The sequence below is a fragment of the Gallus gallus genome, chromosome 5 (assembly GCF_016699485.2).
Source record: "Gallus gallus isolate bGalGal1 chromosome 5, bGalGal1.mat.broiler.GRCg7b, whole genome shotgun sequence".
In the NCBI taxonomy this organism is placed as follows: Eukaryota; Metazoa; Chordata; class Aves; order Galliformes; family Phasianidae; genus Gallus; species Gallus gallus.
In genome coordinates, this window is record NC_052536.1 from 42,370,370 (window position 1) to 42,383,942 (window position 13,573).

The window sequence follows — 13,573 nt, forward strand, 5'->3', positions numbered from 1 at the left end:
ACACCATGGCAAATGATGTATTTCAGATGACAGGCTTCAGTAGTCTCAGAACAATGTTTTGAAGTGTTTAAACAGCTATAAACTACCAGTTTGAGTTGAGGCATCAACACCATTTTTTTTCCCTTTATGGAGGATAGGTTACACTTCAGGGTTTTAACTGAATGCAGATAAGACTTAGGAAGCAGTCTCCCTTTTCTGGATATTAACAGTTATGGATTATCTTCTCATTAAAGGAAAAGAATTAATCGTCAGTGTCATGGGTCAAACTACTGAAATTAGCACGAGTACACTATGCATGATCCATACCTTTCTGTTCACTGCAAAGCTGCCAAGAGTAGCTTTTTGTGTTATAAAGACTACTTCTGTTTCCATACTGCTCTTTGCCTTGTGATACTTCAATCTGAAAGTTTAATACAGAACATAAAAGCCCAGATACAAGCTGTATCTTCTGTCCTTAAACTTCATTTACCATACTATACCGTAACTAACATTATTAACACAGAGAAACTGTCTACTTTATGTGAACTGAACAGCAACCTATAAGCAAAATTTGGTGGAATTCTGAAGTAGAGCACAGAGCCATAACAAAAAGGGAACACGCAAGCTGTGAGGATTGGGTCAAGGGGGTGGGGTGAGAACAGAGCCTTGGGACACCCTGACACCAGAGTAGAGTTCTCCAGTCTCTATAGATACCTTTTATTTCAAAGGCTGTTGCAGCTGTATGTCTTCCAGAGAGATCGCAGCAGGGCAGGATGGCAAAGTGCTCATCTCATCCATAGGTGGGATATCCAGATTAAAGGGAAAGCTGCTGTCTGCACCATTTCATTCAAGCACAGTGGGGTAGACAGTGCTGACTCTATCCTTAACTAGCCAAGATGAGTGGCTGGTCAAACAGCTTCAAAGGGAAGCACAATCCTTTACAGGACACCAACTGTGAGGCTGGAAAGGTGCTATCATCAATGCTACAGCCATAAGTCTTTATCTGAATCCTGCCATCAGCTATTGATGCTTTAAACATCACCCTAATGAGATTCTTTTCTTTGCATATGTTCTATGAGAGCTCAAACATGGAACCGATTCACAGAAAAGATATTTGTGAAATTTATGTTGCCTAAGAGCAGCCTGAATCTTTCTTACAACAAACATTTTCTTAAGGATCCTAAAAAAATAGCAACAAAGACAAAAAAAGAGATGAGCAAGTCATTGGACATAGGAAATAGCTAAGAAGGAAGTACTTTTTCAACACACTGATGTCTCAAGAACAGTACAGATTTATTGTACTGTGGGAAATGCTGGAATTCTTTTGATGTATTTACAGTGCTGTTATCTTGTGTTAAGTCTTCTAAAGATATTATGACCAAACACCACAAGGCCTTCCCAGAAACGTAGCATAAACCTAATAAACACATAAATAAACCAACATTTCTTTGTCATTTATTGATTTCCTAGAGGCTTGTAGAATACAAAAAACAGGCCTCTGGAATTTAAAACAGCATTACCTTATGCAGTTGAAAGACAGAAATCAGAAAGACCTTCTGTACCCACAGTCTGAGATGTGAAGAGAATACAAGAAGTTGAAAGTTGGAGGAGAGGAAACAGATACTGAGCTTCTGTGAAGTCAGAGATAACATGGGTACCAATCCCTTATTCACAGAATCCATCAGTTCTATCTGTCACAGCAAGCTACGATCAGCATTTAACATTGATAGGCCATAAAGGAATCTAGAATTTAGAGCTCATCACAGTTTAAGATGCCTTCTCATGCCACAGTGGCTTTGCTGAGATTTCTCCTTTGTCCACAGTATTGCAATATGGATACAACTAGAATAATTCAATGAAGAAGAAAGAAAAAAAGCTTTCCTCTTTTGGCAGTGGCAAATGGCAACAGATTTTTATCATTATTCAAGCACTCAGTCTTTATACAAATTGCTTTGAAATGTGGTTTATGAAGATACTCAGTTTGGACAAGAAGAAACATTTGGGGGAGGATTTTGTGAAGCAGAAATAGCATAATTGTTGATAAGTGATCAAATGCTGTGAACTCCACAACATCTGCGCTATTAGGTTAAAATGGATTGTGGATACAAGCAACAAACTGAACAGCAAAACTATAAATGCAAATACTTTATATGCCTGTGTATATAAAGGAAAGAAGCAGAACATGGAGACAGTGGAATAGCTCAAATTCCAATTCAGCTATCTGTGTTTGCAGAGCTTGATTTATAGATTTTAATAGTGAATCTTCTCTATACTGGAGCTGTCTTAAGCATCATTAAATTACTAAAATTTGTTGCAGGCTAAGAACATACATATGCTTTTACAGCATCTCAGCTCAAATAGCGTAACTCATCTGACAGCAATTGTAAATCACTGTAAGATGAGTCTGAATCAAGTGAATCCTCATCTATCACCCACCCCTATTACCCCCAAAATAGCAAATAACTTGAACATCAGAGAAAAAAAAATGGACAACCATCTTCATTTCCAGAACTAAATCACAGAGAACAATAATCTGAGTATTTTACTTCTTTCAAATCCAGAACTGCCATTCTGGCTGCTAGGCTGTGTGATGCTCTGAACCCTGAACTCCACTTCCCTTACCTGAATTCTGATCTGCTCCAGAATCATAACACATCTTTAGGAAAGTCTTCCTGTGTCCACTGGGAGCCATAAAATGCATAGGAAGCACTGAAGTGAAGCCTGAAGTTGTTTGTTTTCATGCTTTTACTTGAACCCCTCCCCAGAACAAAACAAAACAAACATAACATACCAAATAAGTGGATTCAAGAAAGGAGAGTATTGAAAGATTCCTCTGAAGGCCTTATGTTCCTCAAGCAACAAATCTAGGAAAAGTATTAGACCTCTTATCTCACCTTTGCACATTTTTTTTTGTGAATATAATTGATCCAGTGTTGCCTCCCAGTCTGCATCCTCCTTGAGTTAAAATCCTGATTGGTATATAATGACTGGAAGCTCAGAGACGGAGAGGAGTGAAGCTACCTTATGCTGCAAATGATAAAATCCTTTCCTTCCTAATCATGAAGAGAAATATCACTGCTTTTGTCTCTTTTCATCTTCCAGTCCAACTAGAGGCACAGGTGACAGGTAAACTGGATTACGGTCAAAAGGATGTTATGGCAATGAGATAGCTTCAAAAGTTGCCCATTGGTGGGTCTTTCTCTGCAGTTTCAGAATACCAAACATGGCACAAGGAATACATTGCTATCCCTTTGCTACCCCACCAGCTGCTTGTTAATTATCATCTTTTGTGTGTGAAAAGCTGATTCTGATTTCCTCAGCTGCCTCGCTTTTTCCAGAGAACCAGCTGCCTTGAGAGAACCTAGGAAGAAATCAAAACTGTTGTCATCGTTCTTTCCAATTTGAATATTTCCCTGAAATTTTCCAAGATTATTTTTTTCCCCACACAAAATAAATACATTCTGCCACAGGAAGGAAATTCCATTTTTCCAAAATGGTTATAAAATGTTGAATAAATGAAGTACTTAAAAAAAAAAAAAGCCTTATCATCCAAATAAAGTTGAATATTTAGTATTGCCTTGCTCAACAGATAAATGTCTTTTAGGTCTTGGCCACAACTCCTTGCCTGTAACAAAAGCAAGACCCATTTTCAGAGCTAGGCTTAAACCATTTTTGCATGCATAGAGACTGATCTTCTATTTCTCAGTTGTTGAGCTGACATCTAGCTACAGTCCAAGTTTTAGTATTCCAGTTCTCCCGGGTAAACTCTATTACATGTTGCTGGCTTTCGACCATGCAAGCTATTATTTCCAAAGGGCAGGAGAAGTGTGTGGAATTTTAAAAAGCAAGGGCTATGTTTCTAGCATTTCTCATCTGAGTGATAACCATAATTTTCATTTGGGGTAGCAGTTTTATGAATGGATTTCAAGGCTATAGAAAATGAAGTAGTCTCACTGGTGCATGATTTTACAGACAGGGAATGTCAGATACAAGAAACTTGCATCCATGGCAAAAACTTCACTCCAAAACTGGTGTCAGGACTGCGTAATTCTTCAGTAATCCACACGCTTCTCAATTTCGGATACATAAGGATTTCTTGCCTCCCATTATACAGCTCTACTAAGGCGCTAACAACACTTCTGTGCTTGGCCTATGACTCTACAGGGGTATCAGTACTACTACTAAAAGTCAATAGTAGATCAAGGTTGGGCATTTCATCCTCTAGGCCTGAAGGTGAAGTCCTACCTCCTAAATTTAATCACCTGACTAGCTTTCCTTTCTTTTCAACAAGAAAGTAATAAGGACAGATTGCACTTAATAAGCCTTAATTAGAAATCCTCAATGATCTGACCTTAGAAGGGCTGACTGCCCACAGCTCCAGCTGAAGGTCGTTCAAATTCCCTGTCTTCTCTTCCTCAGGGAGCTGGTTCCATTGCCTCACTTAAACCATTTTATAACTAACAGAGGTTTGCTCCCCAGCCAGTTATTCCCAGGTCCCCACTTTACTCTCTTATTTCTAGAGACTGGCATAAGCCTTCTGTTTGATGTGGTATTTTCCATGTAAAGCTTCTCAGGAGAAGACTGTGCTCTGCAGAGCGTTATGTATGGCTCCCAGAGGCATTGAATTATAGCTCAGCTCTGTTACTAGAACTCCTTGTTATTAACTTTACTGCTCTGTGCTATGTATTACAGCACGAAGCAGCCCAGGCGCCCACCAAAACTGGAACACTGGGGCCAAACAGGTGGTTTGTCATTAAGAAGGGGAAATCAGAAACAGGAGTGCTTGCCAGTGACCAGGAAGAGTAGATTTACAACAGCAGCTCATCCGAGCTCTTCTTTCTCTCTCAGGAGATGAAGGCTCAATTTTGAGTAAATTCCCTCACCAAATAACCCAGAAGGAATTCTTAAAAATGACTCAAAACATTGCTAACACTCTGCCAAACCTCATCCACGTGAAACATGGTTGTCATGAACAGTGTCCTGGTGTTATCTCACTCGCTGAGATGGATGTATAACTCACCTGCTCCAAAGATACTTGTAAATAACCACTGTTCTCTATAGACCATACCATACCTTGGGATACCTCTTCTAGTCTTGTACATTCTGCATTTATTCTAGCACAGTTTTTGGTAAGTAGTTTGTCTTCAAAGTACTGTGAGTGAAAAAGAAAATCTATCAAGTTTTAATGATCATATTTCAGTCCCTTAGCAATTCGTGGAATGGTTTCTTTCTCACTTTTGCAGATGAAGCTAAAATTATACCTAGGAAAGGCAAAATGAGAACCTGAAATGCTTCTGAAGATCACATTTTGTCAGAACAAACAACAAAGAAAAGAGCCAAGATCCGAACAAGACAGGGCAACTAAGGGGCTATAAAGCTAACAACACTCAGAGGAATTTCATCAAGAAAAATAGACAACAAATACACAGACAATATTAAGGTTATAAAACACTAAGTGAAATTTTCGTATTTCCTCTAAGACAACTTTCCCTTTCATTAGGCAGAGGGGCACAATACTCCCACAGAAAATGCAATCTTCCACCTCCACAGAATCTCATATGAAATACTGCTCATAAGAACTTAAGACAAATAAGCATCCAGCTCCCAGCCTCTTGTCCATCACACAAATGATGCATTGGTCCTTATGAAAAGCAAACCTCACTGATGCCCTACATAAAAGCAGAACTGAAGAAGAACAACCCCCATTTCAGTTTCACACTATAATCTCCTCCAAAATGGGAAACATTTCTCATTTTGCCATCTAGGGAATAAGGCAAATTGATACTTTTCCGTATCAGAATCTTGTACCTCTGTTTTAAGTTATAGCAAGTGCCTCTGCTACCTGGACCCATGTACCTCCTTCTGCCTGGGTTGGTTCCTCCTGAGACAACAGAGAGACCATGCAAGTCCATGGCCACAGATTTCCCTGAGGCAGCAAGATGCTGCCAGCCAAGCTGGGCTGACATGGCCTATGCTTATGTCCTATGTTGACTGGCCACAGTCATGGCCTGTGAAGGACATCACCTCAGGAATTCTGGAGTGAAAGCAAATTTCTGGCTTATTAACCTAGGTACATGAAGCTTTAGAAAACCTGGCATGAGGGAGTAAATTGCTGTCCAGGCAATCACTGCTCATTTACTCCTGTATTTCTGATTATGCTGTTCTGAGGCACTCAGTAATGGCCAAACCCATTCTGCTTTCACACTCCTGACCCCTTGATCTTATAAGTTGATCAGTCACCCCAAAGTCAGTCAGTTCCAATTTCCATTGTGCTCCTTGTATCCTTCTTTCATACAGTCTTACAGAGCTTCCATCTCTCCTTGTCTTCAAACCTCTCTGAACAAAGAATCACCCTCAAGGACAAACTGGATGACAGTTTCTCAGGTTGTGCAAACATACTTCTTCATTCCTCTCAAAGTGCCTCTATCCCTTGCAGTTTGTTATTTTAAAATTAAAACAGAATATTTGAGAGCCACTCCTGAGAAAACCTTGCACTGAAATAACAATCTTACAGCTGTGTGCTGTGGAAAGCTCTTATATGCCATTCCCATCTATTGTCACTTCTCATCTGGCGTTTAGTGCCAGATCCCATCCACACATGTGTTCTCCTGTACAGCCCCAGCTGGGTACACGAGGCTGCATGCAGCAGCCCAGGGGTGCAGGTTTCTAAGGATGTATGCTGAAATCAGAGCTTGGCATTTAAAAGGCTTTTAGGATACAGGCTGTAACAGCTGAAAGAAGAAAACCGCAAACTCATTGTGCACTGAAAAAAGTCATTGCAGAGCCTTTCACAACCTGAACGCATAACTCAGAGATTTCTGAGACTCACACAACAGCTAAAGTTGTGCTTCTGGCAGCAATGGGACTTTCTGACTTTTTATAAAGGCTTTAATCCTGAAAAACCACTGCAGGTGATAGATGCTTTAGAAAGCATTTATTTTATATAGGTTAATCTGCTAAGAGCAGTTGCAAAACTATTAAAAGATGAATTACTATTCCTTGTAGGGAATGCCATAGAGTTCTGTGCACAGAAGGCTGTCCATAGTCTGAACGTTGTTTTTCTTCTCTAACAAAGCCAAAGCCACCTCCATCCTTGTTTTCGCGGCTCAACGTGGCTGGCCCTGAATCCATCCAGACAGCTATTTTTTTTTCCTTATAATTACACTGCCATCTAGTGTCTCCGGCACAAAACGCAAGGTCCTCTCCTCACGAACTTGTCAGAAAAGATAAAAAGTTCTAAGGCTCATGTCAAATATCAATTTTTCATTTGGAAATCTATCTTTGTGATACCTCTATAGATTTTTCTCAGTATAGATCAGACTTGCTGTAATGAGGTTTTTTTGTAGCCTGAAGTATGAGCTCACTGTCCTGAATGCCTTGGCCGAATGGTGCTTTCAAATCCCACGTCAGTCACACTCAATGAACCGAAATAGCACTGCTGTTTATCTGGTTTGGGTTAGGATTAAGAGACTTTTCAGAGGGAATTAGGCCTCAGGAGGAAAAGGAGCAGCTACGGCTAAGAAGCAACGTGAACAGTGTTCATTAGCTTCAGAAATGCAGTGTTAAAGAAAGATGACCGCAGATTCAGCAAGTGGACAAGGCCTTTAGTTTTCCTTTCATGCCATTCTGCTCTTTTTTAAGTAAGAATTACATCAGTTTCCTCCATGAAAAGAGAGGAGAGAGCCTAGAGACTTGCATTTCCAAGGGCATATTAGGTACTCGAGCATTTTATAGATGCATTAACACAACTCTCATCTCATGTCATGATATATACAGAAACCATGGAAGCTTTACATAACCCCCACTGTGTTTCTGTTAACACAGTTTTTTCCAACCTATCCTATTCATCTCCATTCTACTGGTTCTGCTGGAATGCATGCTCTGTGACACACACCACAGTCCTATTTTCTCCAAAAGATTTTCTTGCAGGCAGTGGCAGTTGTTGGATCTGTGCCCAGGCTTCAGCTCCCCAACTCTATCACTTCTGTTTTTCTCTACTGTGAGACTGTAGGACAGAGGAAGTGCTGGACACCCATGTACTACTGATGGTACATGGCATCAGGAGAATACACTTGGTGAACTGGATGTGAGGCAACAATGTGCCCTTACAGCCCAGGAAACCCACCATACCCTGGGCTTCAAAGGAAGCATGGCCAGCAGGGCAAGGGAGAAGATCCTGCCCCTCAACTCTGTGCTGGTGAGACATCACCTGGAGTACCACATCCAGATGAGGAGTCCTCAGCACAGGAGAGACACATCCAGAGGAGGGCCACAAAAATGATCCAAAGGGCTGGAACACCTCTACGAGGGCAGGCTGAGAGAGCCGGGGCTGTTCAGCCTGGAGAAGAGAAGGCTCTGGGCAGACCTGAGAGCGGCTTTCAGTACCTAAAGAGAAGGCTACAAGAAAGAAGGGGACAGGGGAATGTTGTGAAAGGAGAAAGGAAAATGGTTTCAAACTGAAAGAGGGGAGATATTTATATTGCTTATAACCAATCTAAATATTTTAAACTATGACAGTGGTGATGTTGCTGAGAGAGGTGGGGAATGCTTCATCTGGAGGCATTAAAAGTGTTTCTTGAAAACAGTAGCAGTGTGTATAATTAGCTAATAAGATTTGCTTTTTTAGAAACAATAAAGTATTTGATTTTTCCATAGGCACTTCTTTTTTTAAATGAGAAACACTAAGGAAGTTACCTGTATTTCTCAGCAGGAAATGAACAAAGAAATTCAAGCTAAATAAGAACATTTCTCTTCCTTAAATTATTTGAAAATGTGTGCAGAGCTGTTTTTCTTTAAAATAATCATTTTGTTGGTAACTTCTCCATCTTAGACCAAAGGTTCCCAGATCTAGGCTGCACCACATTAACCAGGTGTACTAGGGTCTGTTTTGTCTTGAAGACTGTATTGCACTGAGCCATCCACTCTTGCAGTTGTGCATTTTGAAATGCATTCACGAGCGCAGTAAAATTAAAATGACTGTTTTCCTGATCTAAGTGCTTACACTCAGGTACCCCGAACATGAATAGAAAAGACATTGTAAAAATAAGTAAAATTACCACTCCAACACTTCTAGACTACTTTTACCTCCAGTTTCCAGAGATGCGCCTCAGTTTAACCTGAGGCATACAAAGGAAGTAAAGGAGAGGTTTAATGAAATAATTACAAAGTTATTTCGGTCCTCCAGGAAATGAGATTTTTGAAGGACTGTGATCGCAGTGGCTTGCCATTACCAAATAGTGATGTTGGATGGTAAGAAGGGAGCCTAAGGGGCACAAGAAAGATGTCCAGGACACTTAAAAGTTAAATATCAGATTAGACTTGCATAATAAGTTTGGTTGTTTTCAACTCGCCATTCCAAACTCTGAGCTAGAAGTTTACTTTTGATACGTTGAGAACAAGATGAAGCTGTAAAATGAGTACTAATAAGTAGCCTAAAGAAAAACAGTGCTGTTTTACAGAAGTTTAAAATCTCCCAAGAATGTTGTTTGTAGCAACTAAAAAACTGAAAGTTACATGGCAGAGAATAAGGGACAGAATCAATTTGGATGCAGTGCTATGTAACCAAAATGGTAACTGCAATAAGGCTTTACGACAGGAGAGACGCACCTTTTACCGACAGAAGCAGAAAACAGCATTTCCAGAGCAATTCACATCTGTTGGCATGATAGCCAGGAAAACGTGTCTAGCATCATGGAATTCCTCCTTCCCTTTTAAAGTTGAACCCAGAAGTTTGAGGTGGGGACTGGGGATTAAAAAATGAATTAAAAAAATTGAAGCTAGATCCAAAAGGTTACTCAAGGTAAAAAAAAAAAAAAAAAAGCCTCATGTAAATTTCAATATATACCTGAATTGCACTACCTGCTTCCATATCTGTAAACAGACTTCCAGCTTAAGCTCACAAAACTTCAGTACTCAGCAGTTTTGCACAAACGACCCTTAAATACAATTTAATCCCTTTAAATAAATGCAAAGGGAAAAAAAAAAACACAGAAAAACCACTGTAACATACAGAAGCAGAATGTATATCCAGCACTATAAATAATGTGCAAATCAACAGCAAAAGCCCTGATTTTGTGATATTTGCTAATGAGGATTGTTTGGCATTGGAAAAACTGTTCCAATCCAGTTAACATACTGGCAATCATCTTTTCTAGGAATCACAATGATAAAAACTGACAGCTTTCTTGCTAGAGGACATCAAGATCCATTAACAGAAGCATTCTCCACAAATAAAGAGGTTTTAAATGTTTTATTTGTCCATTTGGAATGATTAGTATTTATAATCAACAGCATAAATCCACCCCTCAGTGAAAGACCTGACAGCTTGTTACTGGCAAGCGTATTACAGCCTGCTGAAGGGTGAAGAATTATAGACATAAGAATGAACAACATTATATCACTATTGGATCGCTTATTCCTTTCATAAAACAGTTTAATCCTCTAACATTAATAAGTTAAGATTGGAAAAATAATCAATATTTTCAGTGATAAAACATATTGTGCTTAGTACATGATATGACAGTAGTTTATTACACTAGTGCATTAAAGGGTAGTAAAAAAAACAACAACTGGACAACTCCTTTGGATAAACTGCATCTTTGCTAATCTCTTACATTGCTTGCAGCCCACACAAGCTACCATGGACCCTTCAAGAAATGTGCTACTAGGAAAAAGCATCACAGCTGAAACAAGTTTATTCTGAGAACTTGTTCTCCTATATTCATATTACTTGAATATAAGGACCTTAAGTTAAATTCCTTCACATCTGGATCCCACTGATGTCCCTTCTGAAATCAAGCAAATAACGAACAGATTTGCATCCACACATTGACTATCAAAATGAAAGTGGAAAACTGGCTTTCATTTTTTACCCAGTTAAATAAACAGTTAATAGTAGAGAGTCTTCTATAAGAGTTTTAAAGTTTAGCCATTCAGACTACTCTTCAAGGTTACTGCATGTGTGAAATCTTCACTTATGAATGATTCAGAACCAATTAATAGTGGTATCAGTATAGTTGTTGAAAGAAATAAAACACTCGTCTCAACTTAGGAAATTGAGATCTCTCCAAAACCTGATTTGGAAGATAACCTTTATGAAAACCATCTAGTAATAATTTGTATTGCATTAACTCTACCTTAGCTGAAAACATCAAAGATCAAAGTCAATGCTTACTGAAATTAGCTTTCAAAATGAAGTGGATCAGAATAACATTCACTACAAGTATACTGCAAATCCGTTTCCCAAAGATAAGATATTGCATGCTACAGAGAGCCTCATACAAATATCAGTGCCCTTTCATGTCTCTGGAACTATCTGTTTGCCAGTTAAACAGGATGCAGACACGGGATACGTTTTGTTATGGAACAGAGATCATTTTCACTCAAGAGGACCAAGAGAAAAATTCAGAAGCCAACTGATGAAAATACCATTCACTACCTCACTATAGTTTGGATGATTTTTTCTTTTTGATAGCACAGTAACTTCAAAAAACAGTGAAGCAGCAACAAAAGAGAATCCCTCCTTTCTGAAGGATCCAAAATTCAATCTGGAATTTACTCCATGCTCCCTAGGAGTAGGCATACTGTTGGATAGGATACTGTTGTGTCAGTAATGCAGACTGATACACTAAGCAATTCCGTCTGCATCCATCTGCTATCACCTTATGACTAGACTGCAAGGTCTCAAGATATATTTTTAATTTCCTTTTATGCAAGGACATGATAGTATCCATACCTTCTCTGTGCTACAATAACATAGTCAGCTGAGTAACATACTGATTTGTTTAATTTAATTTCTGTTCTAAGTTTTAGATCCATCACAAATGAGAGATGGATGCTCAAGATTCTAGGAACAAAAAGCCAGTTTTTCCACATATGACCTGGCATAAATTAAGGACACAGGACAAAGTTCTTATTCTTGTGCCACTGCAAAAAAAAAACAAAACAAAACAAACAAAAACAAAACATAACCCACCACACCATAAAGGCCATCAATAATTAACTGCAAGCTACAGTATCTTCTAATTTATTTCAAGCCTTTCATTAGAAAAAGGAGGTAGTTGAAACTTAAGGCACATCCTGCATTGCCTGATAAACCATAAGAGATTTCCCTTCTGCTCAAAAGAAATATTTAAGGCTAGTGATACAAGTTAGAAGTAGTAACCAAACACCTTTAGCACTGTAATGTCTAGCCTCAGACTGTAACACAAATAGACAAAACATCTTTTTTTCTTAATATAGGAAAAAAAAACAGGTTCTTCATCCAAATGAAATCTGAAAGTGATAACAGTATAACTGTATGGGGCCACTAGTTCATTAGGCTTATTGGTATTTAATTCTTACAGTGAAAGGAATGGACATAGTCATGTTAGTGTTAAAAATGCAGCTTGAGAGGCCTTTATCTTCTGTTAACTTTCAAATTTGGCTTAAAAATGAGATGGGAAGTTAAGATCCTTGTATTCAAGAAGATTCAGATCTACAATTTGGTTTTCATCGTTACCTTGAACTAAAATTTACCCCCAGAATTCTAAGAGTAAAAATGATGAACTTAGTCACATTGGTAACTAGTAATGTAAACCATTAAAAAATATATAGTGAGAATTCAGATTCTTTGCCAACAGATGAGTGTCAGTGTTAAGTTGTCCTCAAAGTTTGAGCTGGCTGTTCTTCAAAAGTATGATGACATCCTCCAAATGCAAAAGCTACTTCATCTAGCTTCAACATGGAAGTTGTCAAACTGTGCAAACTCAAATGAGCGAGTTCCAATAGCAGCCCAGCCATGACTTGGTTGAGAAATGGTGACGTTCTCCCAGAGTGGATAACCATTTAACAGTCCTGAGGCAGAAGTGCCCTATCAGAAAAAAAGGGAAAGAAAGTTAGCGTTGTGAAATCCAGTGATCAAGTGTGTTGACACCAAGACAATCTGTAAGGCAGATGAGGCAAGTCAAAAAGATGTCCAGTGAACTTTCAACTACATTTCACATGCTTTCTATGCAGAGGCACTTCTAAATATTGCACAGAATCATCCAGTGCTTATCAGCTCTGTGAAACAGATCTAACACTTTCACAGAGTGTATGTGAAAGGTTTATCTTCCCCAAACTCTCAGCTTGCAAACTCAGTGCAGAATTTCAAAGTAAACTGTTTTTTCTCTTGCATCTGTATCATACTCCTTCAAATGCTCACCTGTTTTAAGGGGTTTAACAGAACTGGAACTACAAACAATTCTCTTGCACATGACACATCTGGCATTAATTCTACAGAATTAGACTTAGGTCAAAATAAAAGTTACGTATTTTAGTCTTCAAGTCAAGGAGAGAAGGGGGATTTAGGAAATTTCAAGCAGAATGTTACCATTAAAGTGGAGAACAGTTTCAGAACTAGTTACAATTTATCTTGCCAATACTAAATTGGAGGGGGGGGGGGGGAGGAGTGGGGGGTACGTTCTAGTTTACCTCTATTAAATCTATAAGAATTACAAACACAGGTGAAAACAGACTTTTTCAAAAAGCCTCTACAACTCTTTTGTTACATCAAAGGCGTATTTGGCATATGCAAGTCTATAGCATCATGGTTTGAAGACCGGCATCACTGTTT

General features: G+C 38.9%; 1 protein-coding gene across 3 annotated transcripts in view; it reads right to left on the reverse strand.

Annotated features, from left to right (window-relative positions):
• Nucleotides 1-10,213: 10,213 nt before the first annotated feature.
• Nucleotides 10,214-13,573, reverse strand: part of GALC (galactosylceramidase) — a 38,493-nt gene continuing 35,133 nt past the window's right edge. For all 3 annotated transcript variants that reach the window (XM_040701554.2, XM_421304.8, XM_025150952.3), the window contains exon 17: nt 10,214-12,829. In XM_040701554.2, coding sequence (XP_040557488.1) covers nt 12,686-12,829 — 144 coding nt within the window. In that variant the 3' untranslated portion in view covers nt 10,214-12,685. The remainder of the gene's footprint in view (nt 12,830-13,573) is intronic.